Consider the following 18,790-nt stretch of genomic DNA (forward strand, 5'->3'; position numbering starts at 1 on the left):
ATCTTGTTGAAAAATGCAGGGTCTTCCCTGAAAGAGATGACGTCTGGATGGGAGCATATGTTGTTCTAGAACCTGAATATATTTTTCTGCATTGATGGTGCCTTTCCAGACATGCAAGCTGCCCATGCCACACGCACTCATGCAACCCCATACCATCAGAGATGCAGGCTTCTGAACTGAGCGTTGATAACAACTTGGGTTGTCCTTGTCCTCTTTGGTCCGGATGACATGGCGTCCCAGATTTCCAAAAGAACTTGAATGTGACTCGTCTGACCACAGAACAGTCTTCCATTTTGCCACACTCCATTTTAAATGATCCCTGGCCCAGTGACAACGCCTGAGCTTGTGGATCTTGCTTAGAAATGGCTTCTTCTTTGCACTGTAGAGTTTCAGCTGGCAACGCGGATGGCACGGTGGATTGTGTTCACTGACAATGGTTTCTGGAAGTATTCCTGAGCCCATTCTGTGATTTCCTTTACAGTAGCATTCCTGTTTGTGGTGCAGTGTCGTTTAAGGGCCTGGAGATCACGGGCATCCAGTATGGTTTTACTGCCTTGACCCTTACGCACAGAGATTGTTCCAGATTCTCTGAATCTTCGGATGATGTTATGCACAGTTGATGATGATAGATGCAAAGTCTTTGCAATTTTTCGCTGGGTAACACCTTTCTGATATTGCTCCACTATCTTTCTGCGCAACATTGTGGGAATTGGTGATCCTCTACCCATCTTGGCTTCTGAGAGACACTGCCACTCTGAGAAGCTCTTTTTATACCCAATCATGTTGCCAATTGACCTAATTAGTGTTTATTGGTCTTCCAGCTCTTCGTTATGCTCAAATTTACTTTTTCCAGCCTCTTATTGCTACTTGTCCCAACTTTTTTAGGATTTGTTGAAACCGTGAAATTTTGAATCAACATATTTTTCCTTTAAAATGATGCATTTACTCGGATTAAATGTTTGATCTGTCATCTACGTTCTATTACAAATAAAATATTGACATTTGCCATCTCCACATCATTGCATTCAGTTTTTATTCACAATTTGTTTAGTGTCCCAACTTTTTTGGAATCCGGTTTGTAGTAATACATTTTATTTATATACTGTAGTGCCTTTCCCATGCTCATAGTGCTTCTCAGAGTCTCAGAAAGAGCAGCAGGGTATATGTAACAAATCAGGTCAGGTTGGCGAGCATACACTGGTACAGTGCGTTGCCGTACCCACCACACGATGAAACAGCTCGGGATCCTGGTTGACAACCCCCCAGGCAGACATGCAATCCAGTCCCACCTTCTGGAAATGACCATCTATCTGTCACAGGCAGGTGTTATGTGGGCGTCCCCTTGGCCTGGTGCAGCCGCTCAGGTTATTAACAATGAGGATCCTGCAAGCCGTATCACCCTCAGGGAATCGCGCCACATGGCCGTAGTGGCGTAACTGACGCTCCCTAACAATGCAGGTGATGTGCTTCATTTGGGACTCCGTGAGCAACACAAAGACAAAGCAGCAGTACCCAAGGATTCTCTGAAGAGACCCAGTACCAAAGGAGTCCAGTCTTCATCTCACGTCACTGGACAGCGTCCATGTCTTGTCCTTTTGCATAAATATCAGGAGCACCACACACCAGTGACCTCATGACCCCCCATGCTCTCCCAATCCATCTGCTGACTTCATAGGAAGAGTCACCAGAGACATGAATGTCACTGCCAAGGTAAGCAAACCTCTCGACACGGTCGACACTCTCTCTGCAGACACACACACTGCTGATGGCTGTGCCCAAGAAGTCATTAAATGCCAGGCTCTTGGTTTTCATCACAAGCCCAGACACTCAGAGTACTCACTCAGTCTCTTGAGTGCCCCGATCAGATCCTCCATTGACTCCACGAACATCACAGCATCATCAGCAAAGTCAACATTAGTGAATCTTTTCTCACCAACAGATGCCCAACAGCCACTAAACCCCACAACCCTGCTCAACACCCAGTCGATGTAACACTGGATACAAATATTTTGAGCACAGAACATTACAACAGATAAAGACAGGATATACAAAGCATTAAATAGAATAAAAGATGATAAACCAGAAGTCATTACTAAAAGAAAAGCCTCAACAAATAACATAATTAGAGATGTAACACACACACACACAAACTATCCTGAGCATCTGGACAGATAGGTAAACTGAAAGAAGGGGAAGAATATTAGGAATCAGGAATATTCAGAATATTAGGCAGACAGCATGGTGGTGTAGTGCTTAGTGCTGCTGCCTCACAGATCCTGATCCAAAACATTAGCTACTTGCTGTCTGCATGTTCTTCCAATTTCTGGGATGGAATGAAAACCTGCAGCCACTAGGGACCTCCAGGACTGGACTGCTGCTTGAGCTCTTCAGTGGACAGGGCACAGGAAACAGAGATTGCAAATGTGCAGGCAGGGAGGAATGGGCGGAGAAGAGTGTCAGGAGTGATTTGTGACAGACGGGTATCAGCAAGAGTGAAAGGGAAGGTCTACAGAACGGTAGTGAGACCGGCTGTGTTATATGGGCTGGAGACGGTGGCACTGACCAGAAAGCAAGAGACAGATCTGGAGGTGGCAGAGTTAAAGATGCTAAGATTTGCACTGGATGTGACGAAGATGGACCAGGATTAGAAATGAGGACATTAGAGGGTCAACATGTTGGAAGGTTGAGAGGCGAGATTGCGTTGGTTTGGACATGTGCAGAGGAGAGATGCTGGGTATATTGGGAGAAAGATGTTAAGGATAGAGCTGCCAGGGAAGAGGAAAAGAGGAAGGCCTAAGAGAAACTTTATGGATGTGGTGGGAGAGGACATGCAGGTGATGGGTGTAACAGAACAAGATGCTGAGGACAGAAAGATATGGAAGAAGATGATCCGCTGTGGCAACCCTAACGGGAGCAGCCGATACAAGAAGAAATATGGCTGCTGCGATGATTTAGTGCATCATGTACTTTACAGTCCATTTTAAATATTACAAGAATTATAAACTGAAGTAATGTAAAACACCAGTTTTTTAAATGTCTGCAGTGCCTTCAGAAAGTATTCAGACTCCTTTACTTTTTCATCATTGTAGACTTGTGCTACAAAATCATTTACATTCATTTTTTCTGTCATCAAACAACACTCAATAGCCCAGAATAACAAAGTGAAAACAGGATTTTAGGAATTTGCAAATTTATTAAATACTAGAGGGTTACTCCCTGCTCGTTTTGTTCGTCAACCCCCGTGGCCTGGGCTACGCACCAGCCAGTTCGCATTTCTGCCACTCGTGTTGTGAAGAGGGGGACTGGACGCACCCCAAGGAGACGCGGTCACTCCTCTGAAAACCCCTCTTAAACGTTGATAAAATCGTTTATATTAGGAATCAGGAATATTCAGAATGTTAGGCAGACAGCATGGTGGTGTAGTGCTTAGTGCTGCTGCCTCACAGATCCAGATCCAAAACATTAGCTACTTGCTGTCTGCATGTTCTTCCAATTTCCGCACAACATTTTCACCCGAATCTGGGATGGAATGAAAACCTGCAGACACTGGGGACCTCCAGGACTGGACTGCTGCTCGAGCTCTTCAGTGGACAGGGCACAGGAAACACTTTATAAAATGGAGCAGATTAGCATCCAATTGCACTGATTGCTTTACTTGTAGAAGGCCTCCAAATTCCTGCAGAAGGGTGAAGTATTTAGTATTCTTTGTATATTATGCTTGGACAAATCTATTCAAATAGTGACACTTTTTAATTCAAACTATCTGGCACGTTTCCATCAAATATAAGTAGAAATTAGTTTATGGATTTTATATAATAATAGACTGGATCACATACATTTGCATTCTCCTAAATCACAACACATTAACATTCAAGTATATTGCTTGACTAAACTGAAAATAATGACAACAGGAAATTCTGTAATTGATTAATCAAGTATGATGTAGAACAGGCTAATAGGCCACTGACAACCTCATTTGAAATAATTGCACTGTGTGTATTTGATAAAGTGTGACTTGTTACTGAATCAAATTCAAAATAACAGAAAGTATAAAAAGGAACACAATCTTAAGTCAAAAACAGCCCACACCTCACAGTGCCCATCCCACCCCCGGGTCTTCTTTAGACAAAATGGAGGTGGTATGGCAAACCCAAATTACCTAAAGGGGCATTGTACGGCAATACCCACCATCATGTTACAGGGTTATCAGACCTCCAGCTGAAACATGTCCAGCATTCATTTTCTACATCTCCCAAACTGGACTTTAAATTAGGATTCTTCTATAAAACTTGAGAAAAACAATATCACTCGCTTTATCTTAAAAACTGCAACCTCCATTTGACATTTCAGTCTGAACTTCTTTATGATCTCCGCGCAGCAGCCATTTTAAATTGTATTGTAAGTGATGTTACAACATTATTATGTTGAAGTAAAGCTTCATTTTTTCAATAAATGCCCCCAGCACTGGTTTGACCCCCAGGCGCTGTTCTTATATGGCTTATTTCACACTTATCAATCACTTTATTGCACGCTTAAGTCTCTCACTCACAGACGAGGTTTACTATTTCTTCTCTTCACACATTGTGTACCCATTAGGAAATGTTATTTGGAAGCTCAACTTAAATCTTTTTATGAGGAAGACGCCTGCTTATATTTATGATAAAACCTTAACATACCTCCATTATAAAACCAAAGGGTGCTTCTCTTATTATGTTAATAATTAACTGTGTAAGCAAAGCGACGCAGTGGATGAATTTACATTATTTTTCTTTACGGAAAAGCATGACTTCATTTGGCTTAAGTGTTTTTCAAATATTAACACAGGATGGGTGCATCTTATTTGTAAAATGTGAACCTTACTTTTACTCGATCCTTATAAAATGGACGACTTGGCTTTCCCACCAAACTAACCTATAGATTAGTGGTTGGTGGCAAGATTGGCACTCCAGCCACTGGAGAAAGACTCCCACTGTTCCAGTGTGGTGCTGCGGTGTCACCTCGGGTCCCAATCTGGGTGGTCCGTTGTGTGGTGGGTGCGGCAACATGCTATCAGCGCATGCTCCAAACCTCCTCCTCCTAAACCTTAGACTTCATATTTCTAGCTGATCTGTTTGTTTTTTTCATCTTGGGCATTTTGGAAAGTCAGTGTACAGAACCCAGCAAATTCATTCATTTGAATCAAACAAAACAGTGAGAGTAGGGAGCAGGTTGAGGAGACCCTGGAGAGGTGGAGATATGCTCTAGAGGGGCGAGGAATGAAGGTCAGTAGGAACAAAACAGAATACATGTGTGTAAATGAGAGGGAGGTCAGTGGAATGGTGAGGATGTAAAGAGTAGAGTTGGCGAAGGTGGATGAGTTTAAATACTTGAGATCAACTTTACAAAATAATGGGGATTGTGGAAGAGAGGTGAAAAAGAGAGTGCAGTCAGGGTGGAATGGGTGGAGAAGAGTGTCAGGAGTAATTTGTGACAGACGGGTATCAGCAAGAGTGAAAGGGAAGATCTACAGGACGGTAGTGAGACCAGCTGTGTTATATGGGCTGGAGACGGTGGCACTGACCAGACAGCAGGAGACACAGCTGGAGGTGGCAGAGTTAAAGATGCTAAGAAGGATGGATAGGATTAGAAATGAGTACATCAGAGGGTCAGCTCAAGTTGGACGGTTGGGAGACAAAATCAGAGAGGCGAGATTGTGTTGGTTTGGACATGTGCAGAGGAGAGATGCTGGGTATATCGGGAGAAGGATGTTAAGGATAGAGCTGCCTGGGAAGAGGAGAAGAGGAAGGCCTAAGAGAAGGTTTATGGATGTGGTGAGAGAGGACATGCAGGTGATGGGTGTAACAGAACAAGATGCAGAGGACAGAAAGATATGGAGAAAGATGACTCAATGTGGCAACCCCTAACAGGAGCAGCCGAAAGAAGAAGAAATATGGCTGCTGCTATGATTTAGTGCATATTTACTTTATAGTCTATTTTAAAAATTACAAGAATTATAAACTGAAGTAATGTAAAACACCAGTTTTTTAAATGTATGCAGTGCCTTCAGAAAGTATTCAGACTCCTTTACTTTTTCATCATTTTTTACACTGTAGACTTGTGCTAAAAAAAATCATTTAAATAATTTTTTTTTCTGTCATCAAACAACACTCAATAGCCCAGAATAACAAAGTGAAAACAGGATTTTAGGAATTTGCAAATTTATTAAATACTAGAGGGTTACTCCCTGCTCGCTTTGCTCGCCAACCCCCGTGGCCTGTGCTACGCACCAGCCAGTTCACATCTCTGCCACTCGTGTTGTGAAGAGGGGGACTGGACGCACCCCAAGGAGACGCGGTTGCTCCTCCAAAACCCCCTCTTAAACGGTGATACAATGGATTTTGCTGCTGTTCAGCTGCTGGCTTTCTGCTGCTGCTGCCATGCTGCATGATCTGCATCCCATGTGGCGCTTTAAAAGCCTGAACAGCAGCTGTCCTACTCTTTGCCTTTTATTTCCGGCCCAGGTGTGGTTAAATCTTTTGGCACAGTCTCATCTCTTCTTGATATTTTAGTTTATAATTTAAAAACAGAATAAGAATCTGAAAATCTAACAACATCACTTTAAAGTTTGTTAAATTCTGAAAAGAATGAAACCAAATATATATATGTAGGTTTTAAAATAAGCCAGATTTAAAGACATTAAAAAATGTCAAATAAAAACATCACATAAAATCATTGCACTTTTAGGCTTAGGATCTTTTATATATATATAGTGCATCCGGAAAGTATTCACAGCACATCACTTTTTCCACATGTTGTTATGTTACAGCCTTATTCCAAAATTGATTAAATTCATTTTTTTCCTCAGAATTCTACACACAACACCCCATAATGACAATGTGAAAAATGTTTACTTGAGGTTTTTGCAAATTTATTAAAAATAAAAAAGCTGAGAAATCACATGTACATAAGTATTCACAGCCTTTGCTCAATACTTTGTCGATGCACCTTAGGCAGCAATTACAGCCTCAAGTCTTTTTGAATATGATGCCACAAGCTTGGCACACCTATCCTTGGCCAGTTTTGCCCATTCCTCTTTGCAGCACCTCTCAATCTCAGTGCACAGCCATTTTAAGATCTCTCCAGAGATGTTCAATCTGATTCAAGTCTGGGCTCTGGCTGGGCCACTCAAGGACATTCACAGAGTTGTCCTGAAGCCACTCCTTTGATATCTTGGCTGTGTGCATAGGGTTGTTGTCCTGCTGAAAGATGAGCCGTCGCCCCAGTCTGAGGTCAAGAGCGCTCTGGAGCAGGTTTTCATCCAAGAATGTCTCTGTACATTGCTGCAGTCATCTTTCCCTTTATCCTGACTAGTCTCCCAGTTCCTGTCGCTGATAAACATCCCCACAGGATGGTATTGGCCTTGTGATGAGCGGTGCCTGGTTTCCTCCAAATGTGACGCCTGGCATTCACACCAAAGAGTTCAATCTTTGTCTCATCAGACCAGAGAATTTTGTTTCTCATGGTCTGAGAGTCCTTCAGGTGCCTTTTGGCAAACTCCAGGCGGGCTGCCATGTGCCTTTTACTAAGGAGTGGCTTCCATCTGGGCACTCTACTATACAGGCCTGATTGGTGGATTGCTGCAGAGATGGTTGTCCTTATGGAAGGTTCTCCTCTCTCCACAGAGGACCTCTGGAGCTCTGACAGAGTGACCATCAGGTTCTTGGTCACCTCCCTGACTAAGGCCCTTCTCCCCCGATCGCTCAGTTTAGATGGCTGGCCAGCTCTAGTAACAGTCCTGGTGGTTTTGAACTTCTTCCACTTACGGATGATGGAGGCCACTGTGCTCATTGGGACCTTTCAAAGCAGCAGATATTTTTCTGTAACCTTCCCCAGATTTGTGTCTCGAGACAATCCTGTCTCGGAGGTCTTATGACAATTCCTTTGACTTCATGCTTGGTTTGTGCTCTGACATGAACTGTCAACTATGGGACCTTCTATAGACAGGTGTGTGCCTTTCCAAACCATGTCCAATCAACTGAATTTACCACAGGTGGACTCCAATTAAGCTGCAGAAACATCTCAAGGATGATCAGGGGAAACAGGATGCACCAGAGCTCAATTTTGAGCTTCATGGCAAAGGCTGTGAATACTTATGTACATGTGCTTTCTTAATTTTTTTATTTTTAATAAATTTGCAAAAACCTCAAGTAAACTTTTTTCACATTGTCATTATGGGGTGTTGTGTGTAGAATTCTGAGGAAAAAAATGAATTTAATCCATTTTGGAATAAGGCTGTAACATAACAAAATATGGAAAAAGTGATGCGCTGTGAATACTTTCCAGATGCAATATATATATATATATATATAGAGAGAGATAGATAGATAGATACACACACACAGTCATATGAAAAAGTCTGAGAACCCTTCTTAATTCTTTGGATTTTTGTTTATCATTGGCTGAGCTTTCAAAGTAGCAACTTCCTTTTAATATATGACATGCCTTATGGAAGCAGTAGTATTTCAACAGTGACATTACGTTTACTGGATTAACAGAAAATATGCAATATACATCATAACAAAATTAGACAGGTGCATAAATCTGGGCACCCCAACAAAGATATTACATCAATACTCAGTTTTGTAAATCTAACAGCCTCTAGACGCCTCCTATAGCCTTTGACGAGTGTCTGGATTCTGGATGGAGGTATCTGTGACCTCATTCTTCCATACAAAATCCCTCCAGTTCAGTTAAATTTGATGGCTGCCAAGCGTGGACAGCCTGCTAAAAATCATCCCATAGATTTTCGATGATATTCAAGTCAGGGGACTGTGACGGCCATTCCTGAACATTGTACTTCTCCCTCTGCATGAATGCCTTTGTAGATTTCCAACTGTGTTTTGGGTCATTGTCTTGTTGGAATATCCAACCCCTGCGTAACTTCAACTTTGTGACTGATGCTTGAACATTATCCTGAAGAATTTGTTGATATTGGGTTGAATTCATCCGACCCTTAACTTTAACAAGGTCCCCGGTCCCTGAACTAGCCACACAGCCCCACAGCATGATGGAACCTCCACCAAATTTGACAGTAGGTAGCAGGTGTTTTTCTTGGAATGCAGTGTTCTTCTTCCGCCATGCAAAGCGCTTTTTGTTATGACCAAATAACTCAATTTTTGTCTCATCAGTCCAAAGCACTTTGTTCCAAAATGAATCTGGCTTGTCTAAATGAGCATTTGTATACAACAAGCGACTCTGTTTGTGGTGTGAGTGCAGAAACGGCTTCTTTCTCATCACCCTGCCATAAAGATGTTCTTTGTGCAAATTGTGCTGAATGGTAGAACGATGTACAGATACACCTTCTGCAGTAAGATGTTCTTGCAGGTCTTTGGAGATGATCTGTGGGTTGTCTGTAGTCATTCTCACAATCCTGTCATATGCCGCCCCTGTATTTTTCTTGGCCTGCCAGACCTGCTGGGTTTAACAGCAACTGTGCCTGTGGCCTTCCATTTCCTGATTCCATTCCTTACAGTTGAAACTGACAATTTAAACCTCTGAGATAGCTTTATGTCGCCTTCCCCTAAACCAGGATACTCAACAATCTTTGTTTTCAGATCTTTTGAGAGTTGCTTTGAGGATCCCATGCTGTCTGTCACTCTTCAGAGGAAAGTCAAAGGGAATCACAACTTGTAATTGACCACCTTAAATACCTTTTACCACTCATGATTGGACACAGCTGTCTATGAAGTTCAAGGGTTAATGAGCCAATCCAACCAATCTGGTGTTGTAAGTAATGAGAATCGAGCAGTTACAGGCATTCAAATAAGCAAAATTACAAGGGCACCCACATTTTTGCACAGCCAGCTTTTCACATTTGATTTAATTCCATACAACTAAATACTTCTTCACTAAAAATCCAGGAGTGCAAAGCTTGTCATGTCATACCCTACAAGATTCCAGGCTTCAACTAAATATTGACACAAGTATTCAGACCCTTTACTCAATGTGTTATTTTAGTTTGTTTGATTTTAATAATTTTGCAGAAATTTCTAAAATCCTGTGTTTGCTTTGTCACTCTGGGAGTATTGAATATTTCTTGATTAAGGAAAAAACTAAAACATTTAGAGAATTTTAACACAAAACTGCAAGGTAACAAGAAATAAAAAAGTAAAAGGGTCAGAAAACTTTCAGAATCCACTGTACATTTGTCTCCATTAAAGTGTGTACACAATTCTAAAGTCTTCTTTGTAATAAAGAAAAATCACGAATAGTTGTGGTCCTCTTTTCTTTAGAAAATGTATTCATGCCTATAGTCCAGATTATATGCTGAGATTTCTTAACCTTCTAAATTGGTCGAGAGGCAGAGTCTTTCATGATAAGGAACCTAAAAGTACCTACTGGTATTAGAGAAGCCCCATCTGTCAGAATATGTCCAGTGAGGTGAAAATGTCCCAGTTTTCCCTCAGTGTACTCTTGTACTTGAGCTGCTGCTGTGGCTGTTCATACTGCTTTTTATCAACTGCAGTCCTTCACATTTCTTTGGTTTCTCCATGGCCACGGATGATGCTTTGCTTGGTGTTACAGCTACCTAGGACAAAATTAACCCAACCGAAACAGTCATGGAACTGCATCTCCGAAGAGATCAGACCCATGACATACTGTGCATCACAACATGGATGGTTCCTTACAGTACTGAAATAAATAATAATCACCAAGTCTTTATTTAATTATGTTGCACTTTTATTTTTTTCTACTTAAACAATATTTGCAAATGCTTACAGTTCTCAGAGCTATATAAAAAATTTAATAGAATTAAGGCAACAAAATTAAGTTTGGAGACCACACCAGTGTTTTCACAGATTAAGGACAGTGCATTTCAATGTTTTTAATGTAATAATTAGCATACAAGCTAAAATCCTATAAAATGTATGCATTTCCCTTCGATGAACTAACAAATCTTAAAGTTCTGCCAGAAACATGCGGCCTTTGGAACACACACTGCGGATTTTGCCATTTAATGTCTGAAGAGCTGTTTCTCCCAACACAAGGATAATACAATATTGGCCATATAAAGCGGATTGTTTTATATGAAGACTAAGGGGCTCTGCCCCCTGCTCACTTCACTTGCTAACCCCCGGGCAGGTGCTATGCGCTAACCACTTGGCAGATCTGCCACTCGCATATGAGGAAGAGGATGTACAATTTAAACAGATTGTTATTTTAATGAGAATTGTTACATATGCATAATAGACCTCACTATTTTACATTACAGTGAGTAATTAACCAGAGTAAAAAATAGTAAAACGTAATAAATTGAAAAAAATTATGTTTCATGTTGCGTTAGAGGTATTTGTGGCGTTATAGGTTTTCGTTCTGTTTGGCTTTGAAATTAATACTCAAATACTTTTTAAACTTACAATTTACTGTAAAACTTTTCATCAATATCGCATTGAATTTTGATTCCGTGTTTGGACTTTCATCGTGACAACGCAACGTATAACTGCCCCGTAAGTGAATATTGTTTCTCTCTCTCTAATAAATAAACGGACTTTTTTAAATGTCTGTCCCTGTGATTTGTTAATTGTCTTTGCAAAAGCTATTCTCACAGAAAGCTGTAAACATTTTAATGCGAATGGCATATTAAGATCTCCTTTGGTGTCTAATGTTATCCGCGAAAGATGTACTACATTACCTTTCTTGTCGCCTGTTAAAACTTTATATTTCAGAATTGTTCGACCAATTTTGAATACAACTAATCTTGTCTTATTGCATAGCCCATCACTCAGACATAAATGAAGCAATAACATTTTGATACATCCTTCTTTCAACAGTTATTAGGCCGGTGGAAACAGTTGTAGATATTCTGCGGGATATTTGTAAGCTGATGTTTTCATCTTCGGCGCCATCACCACCAAATGTTTCAGCATAGTCTATTTATAAGCATCTAACCAATTTGCCATGTAACTGATCGACAATTTCGCATTAATTTGTTTGTCTTCATGGTTTCTCTGTGATAGGATTACCGGTGTACTCCTTTCCTCTGGGATGAAATTCTTCAATAAGATTTGGACATAATAATAAGTCTTCTTTAATTGGGAACTTAAAGTTAGGAAAAAGTAAAAATTTATAAGAGCTGATAGCACAGGAACTGTGTCTGGCAAAAGCATTGACATAAATGAGAGGTGAAAGGACTGTGGCCATGGTTGAAAATGGCCGAGAAGAGGGTGGGACTTGAAAAAAATCTCTTGGCAAGTGTCTTGTTTCAAGATTTTCTTTTATAATACAGAGACATTTTCCTGACACCTCTCTTCCACTCTCTTAAGGTTTTAAAATTAATTTCTGCACACAATTTCTATTTTGGCATTTAATTATTTTTACAGCATTACGGCACCATCGTTTTGTTTTTTGGTCGACTGTGTATGCACCATTTTGCATGTTTTTAGATGGCTGCAGCCACATTACTGTTAGTGACGTAACCCCACTGCTACCGTGTGGCAGCTGAAACTCACTATGTGTGACATCATTAGGCTGATGGTGTCAAAAATGGCAGAGTGCCATCAGCAGTGAACAAGTTTCTGTATTCAAGACAAAACTCACATTTAGCTAGGACTGAAACCCATTCTGGGAGACAGAATTTTGTATGTTCTTTGACTAATATTTCTATTATTTGTGTTCGGATTTGACTTTTTCATCTTTTCAATCTTCTGGCTTGTGACCCTGATTTTCTCAGACTATGATTTTTGTTTTATTTCCTGGTCCTTGTCTTATTTCTGCCATTTATCTGTCATTGTTTACCTTGGCTGATAAAGAAGAATCTGTCATATTGATATCTATTTAATAATTGAGGACTTTTTCTCCTGTTCCTAGTGGACAAGAAAAAATGAATCAAAACAGAAACATACTGATAATGAGAGTAAAAAAAACATTTGACCTTCAAATTATTTGTACAATCTCACATTTTCCATTATAGGTGACGAAAATGCATCACACATGAAGCAGGATTCAACCCTCCTCAGGTGGCCCAGTCCACCATAGAGTGCACACAAACAGTAAAACACACAGTCTGACTAGAATTATCTAGGAGTTACAAAATAACCTTAGTGATGAGAATGTGTAAGCTGCACACAGGGACTGAGCGAGCCAGGAGTCAGCTCTGGAAAACACCACAACACTGCTAAATACCTCACATCACACAGCTTTCACCAACGAGAACATCAACACGAAATGGTAACTTCTGCAAAGACCATTCCACGTTGATATTTCTGTCAGTCATTTCACCATATCGGGCATTTATGCTTCATTCACATGTTTTACAGTCTCCAAGAGTTCAAGGCTAAAGGTCTTTCGATCAATTGACAAAAATCTCTTATCAGCTCAGACCTAAACTATGACAGCAGTGAATTCTTGATAAGTAAGAATATAAATACTTCTTTACTACTTTTAAAATGTCTAAATACACATTCTGAAAACCTCTTCATCCAATTCAAAGTCACTATCTCAGCAGCATTGGGTGTAAAGCAGGAGCTGCTGAGCTCCTGTCCATCCGAAGGCCCACTCTGTAAACATCTACACTCACATACGCAGAGTACCCAAAAAAAAAAAAAAAAGAATGTGCAAACTGGCTCATTCAGGCAGCAGCACTTGCCACTGTGCCCCCATGCCATCCATGATGACAACGGTCATCTTATAAACATCTATGTGTTCATCATTGTCCCTTTTCTAACAGTAATATTTGATATCTCTCTATTATATAAAAAAAAATCTTGGGTTGAGAAGTGATTTTCTTGGAGACACTTTAATGTCTCGCAAGACAAGGAGGACAGCTGCTGTATAAGGCTTTCAAATGTTCGAAGCAGCAGCAGTCGCAAGCCAGCTGATTGAGCATAGAGGAGGTAAAAAATAAATGTATTTGTTTCCCATCGTATCACCGTTTAAGAGGGGGTTTCGGAGGAGCAACCGCATCTCCTTAGTGTGTGTTCAGCCCCCATCTTCACAATGCCAGAGGTAGAGACGCGAAGTGGATGGCACGTAGGGCGCTCCGGGGGGGGAAGGGGAAGTGTGAGCGAAGCGAGTAGGGGGCAGAGCCCCCTAGTATTAAAGAAAATTGCAGCAGAAAAGTGCACTTCACTGTGCTTCCCTATCACATGGAGCAGGTATACAACCAGGCTGGCCGACTTTACACAACATGGGGGGAATACTACTGGGAACGGGGACATGCAGTGAGTAAAGCAGCTTTACATACTGACTTGTGTGTTTTTATGTGCAACAAAGAAAAAATAGCTCAGAGTAGTTCCATTTATATTTAAAAGCAGTAGCTATTTTGTGGCAGAATTACAGTTTATGATTTTGAACATAACAGGATCTCAGTTAGATCAAGTCTCTATGAAAAACAAAGGTTTCTATAAAATTTAAAGCTCATTAACTCTTTCACTGGCTCTCCATCCAGGGCTAGTTCTTGCCTTGTGCCCAATGCTGCTGGGACAGGCTCACCCCCTTACCATTCTGAACTGGACTATGTGGAAGGATGCATGGAAGGATTGTATTCTTTTTATCTCTTCTACCAAATTCCTCCACCAAGACTTAGTAAATATTTATCAAGGATGTTTGCATTTTTTATGATTTACTATGTTTCTTACTTTCATTTACACAGAAACTACACAAACTAAACCATAGGTGGGCAAAGTCATTCCTGGAGGGCCGCAGTGGCTGCAGGTTTTTGTTCCAAAACAAAAGCTATAAAAACCTGGCAAGTTTTTATATAGCAACTGCTCATTTAAGTTAAAGGTTATACAATTAACCATAATAAAAATTCTTTTGCCAGTTTAAACATTTCAGACTTCTTCCACTACAACTGCAGGCACACTCCTTCACGCACACTAAGGTGGACTGGATTTGCTAGTAAGCCTGGCACACATACTGTATCTGTAGAGCACCCATGTAAAAAAGAGAAAACGGGAAAACTCCATACTAAAAATGATTTGATAATCAAACACTACCATTTATTGCTTGTCACATTTTGTAGTCCACAGACATGTTATCCTTCCATAATAATAGTTCATTATGGAGTAATTACATCAGATCGGGACTCAGACTACGAATGCTAATGTAATTACTCTGATCTCCAGGCTGTCAAATAAACAAACCACACACCGTGGCACAGTGTAAAGAGGCTTCACCTCTGATGCTGATGTCTGAGGTTCGATCAACGCGAGGGGTGCAGTGGAGTGTGTACGCCTGATGAGACCAAATAAGGGCGAAATACGTGTCGCATACTCTTTGCATTATTTGACAGTAAACTATGTAACATTCTATGATCTGCTTCTCACAACTGAGAGAGCCCGTGGCGGATGTTTGCTGACTGACAGACCAACCACATGCGTTAACTGGTAGGTAACCACCCATATAATCAGATCGGGACTCAGACTATGAATATTTTATTTTTTTATATATACACGCACACACACACACAATATATTTATATACACATGTACACTGCACACCAGTGTGTATCTCAGGACATATAGCATGGGGTGGCACACTGCTGCCTTGCAAACCCACCATACTTAGTTTTAATCAAGGGCCTAGCTGCTGTCTACCAACAGTCTGCATGTTACCCCCATGTCTGTTTGTCCTCCAACATTCCCGGCAGGTTTGGTTCAATATTGACTCTGAACTGTGTGTGGCTGTGTTACTGTTCAATTGATAGTAAAACTGACTTCAGTACAGATATCAGTTTTCGCACCTCAGTACTAATACCAAAACAATACTGAAGCAAATAACAGATAACTTCGTATTTTTCATAAAATAAAGTGCAAAATTAATGTTTTTCCCCCAAAAAAGTACCAAACACCGGCTGTCCTAACAGAAAGCGCACTGCTCGGAAGCTGTGCTGCTACATCCAGCTCAGTCATTACAACAGTATCTGAAATTTCTAAACATAAGAATATTTAAAATAAAAATAGTAAAACAGAGTTGAATGATCTTTCCTGACACCTTAAATTTAAACCTGGCAAAAAACACCTTTCAGAATATCCTTGAACTATAGATGAAGACATTTTAGTTTGGCATTTTGCGTCACCCTTTACAGAATCACAATGATTAGGCCTGAACTTTTTGTGTTTGTGTCTGTTCATTAAACAAGCTCAGAAAAATGTGAACTCGCGCTGTGTGAAAATGCTGCACATCAAAATCTATTAATCTTAACTTGTCTCATTTTTACTGTAAATACCCTTTCACACCTGTCGCGCTCTGAGCCCCTGGAAGACATTGGGATATGCAAGGAGTAAATGCTTGGAAACATTCGATGTGTTGCTCATTGGGTGAGACAAGCCTTGTAACACAGTTTGGAAGAGGGTGCTGTAATATCTTCAGGTTCAACTTTTTCTTTTGCCTCACAATCAAAGAATTAACAATACTTTTTTTTTTTTCCTTACTTTGACTGGTGTGTTATCCAAATTGGGGTTGACTAGTGTTATCAGTCATTTCTTATCCTTTTTTATTAAGTGAACAGTAGGTAATAAAGCTCAGCTGGCACAATCTGATTTACTGCTAGTCACACAAACACAGCACCACCTAATTTGTGCTTTATATGTCTTTTATGAAGACAGAGAGATTTTGTTTTTCTATAGAGGCAGAGTAAAGCTATTTTGGTCACATTTTCATGTAGTAAGATTACCACATTTTCCATAATGCTGATATAGTACCATTTAAAAACATTTGGTAGTCTGGTACTTCTTTATTATCTCTACACCACACATTACTAGGCTGGGTTCAGTGGAAGGTTTGTGCCCAATGCTGCCCAGGCAGGCTGCAGTTCCCTGTGACCCTGAATTGGATTAGGCAGACTTATAAATGTCATATGATGTTATATACAGCACAGATTTAACAGAAGCTTAATCAATAAAACATTTTAATAAGATCAGGGACAAGGATAGTTCTGCATCAAATGACTCAACAAAATCCCTTTATAAGGAAAGCAGCTTTACAATTATCCCAGTACACAGTCATGATGCTGTAGGATGGAACTTCTTGACATTAATTCTGTTCTGGCACCTTATTGTGTCATTTACATACTTCCAAATACCAGTAAATGAGAGTGGGATACACAGTGGACTTGACTGAAATCCCCTGCAAAACATTATTGAGACACTCCCAAACTGATAGAGCTTTATAATAACTGTAAATGAGCTGAATTTATAAGGTTAAAAACCAAATACACTGATCAACTGGCTTCAAATCCAGCAAATATAAAAAATACTAACTCACAAAATAATACACAAAATATAACAGTGTGTGCTAACAGTATATGCATTATAAAAAGTGACAATAAAGAGTGACATTGAATTAGAAACAGTAGTCTTTCATACTAGAGGAAATTGGTAAGTGACATACTGCAGGAATGTTCTTTGATAACTTTCTTTGAACGTTTGACACTCTTTTTGCACACTGTGTCTCAAAGCTGCCTTCCTCCATGAATGCAGCTCTGCGGTGTGAATCAGACCCCATATAAAAACTATAGCAGTGTTCCAGCTGAATATTTTTTTGAGAGAGGAAAAAAAACCAAAAACAATAAAAAACGGTTGCAGTGGCAGACAATCTGACAAAATGTAAACAGTTTAGCAGTGATATCAAGGATACTCTGGGTACCCATCTTTCTTGGGAATCAGCCTCAGCTGTATATTTATAAGCCACCTTATCTCGCATCACCTTTCACTGGTTTCTCTTTCTGGCCTCCTCTTTCTGCACTGCCACCCAAAACTTTACCCAACCCAATGCATAACAGTGCCACCACGTGAATGGTAAAATACACAGAACCCCAATAATATACGGTGTCGGACCCACTCAGCAGGACAAAGCCCATGCACATGTAGTCATAGGCTCTCATCTTTAGGAACCAGTGGACCCAGTCAAACCAGTATTGGCCCTTATCTGTTAGTCGTGTCCGAAGTCCCTTCTCCATTGAGGTTTCAGCAGCAATGCACAGTGGGATGGTCAGGAAGGACAAATAGTATCCAGCATGCAGGCCATGCCAGTAGGCGCTGACGAACATAGTCCAAGCCGCCCTGAACACACAAACAGAAACAGAAAGAAAGAAAAAAAAATATTACGTGAGCAGAGAAATGGAGGTAAAGGGAAATATTTCAAATCTGCTGTAAACATAACATAATACTAGCCAACGCGCGGCATACCATACGCCGCATAATCAGGCCGGTTTTTTTAATGATTTTTAAGCACAGGGAGAAAATTAACATTTGAAAAATCGGTAATGTAATAAATCAGCAAGAAAAGCAACATTGTAACAATACACAGAACGAACCAACACACAATCGTCCGTGACTGAAAACTGGCGGACCGCCATCGCTCATGTGCCCACCTCCAACTCGTCACTGGAGTCGTTGTCTCTGCACAGTCCAGATGCACCTGTGATTCACGTAGACTTTCCGTGTTCCTGCAGGAGCATCTAAGACGACGCATGTTTGTCGCGGATGCGAATTGCTGTATGTAGCGTGTAAAACAGTTTGCTATGGTGCACGCGGTCGTGAGTCATAACCGAAAACTCGGTTTTTAAAGACTGCTTACTTCTTGGATTTGTTGGGCGTGACTCCTTCCTGCGTGCGCCATAGGTGTTTTACTTGTCGGCGGTTTAGTGAATCCACACCCCTTCCGGCGTGTTTTCCATGTATGTATGTGTATGTGTATATATATATATATATATATATATATATATATATATATATATATATATATATATATATATATATATATATATATATATATATATATATATATATATATATATATATATATATAT

General features: G+C 40.3%; 1 protein-coding gene across 1 annotated transcript in view; it reads right to left on the minus strand.

Moving 5' to 3' along the window:
* Positions 1–16,870: 16,870 nt before the first annotated feature.
* mboat7 (membrane bound O-acyltransferase domain containing 7) overlaps positions 16,871–18,790 on the minus strand; it is a 32,864-nt gene continuing 30,944 nt past the window's right edge. Inside the window, exon 9 of the mRNA XM_039741580.1 lies at positions 16,871–18,041. Coding sequence (XP_039597514.1) covers positions 17,672–18,041 — 370 coding nt within the window. The 3' untranslated portion in view covers positions 16,871–17,671. The remainder of the gene's footprint in view (positions 18,042–18,790) is intronic.

The sequence above is a fragment of the Polypterus senegalus genome, chromosome 18 (assembly GCF_016835505.1).
Source record: "Polypterus senegalus isolate Bchr_013 chromosome 18, ASM1683550v1, whole genome shotgun sequence".
NCBI classification, from domain to species: Eukaryota; Metazoa; Chordata; class Cladistia; order Polypteriformes; family Polypteridae; genus Polypterus; species Polypterus senegalus.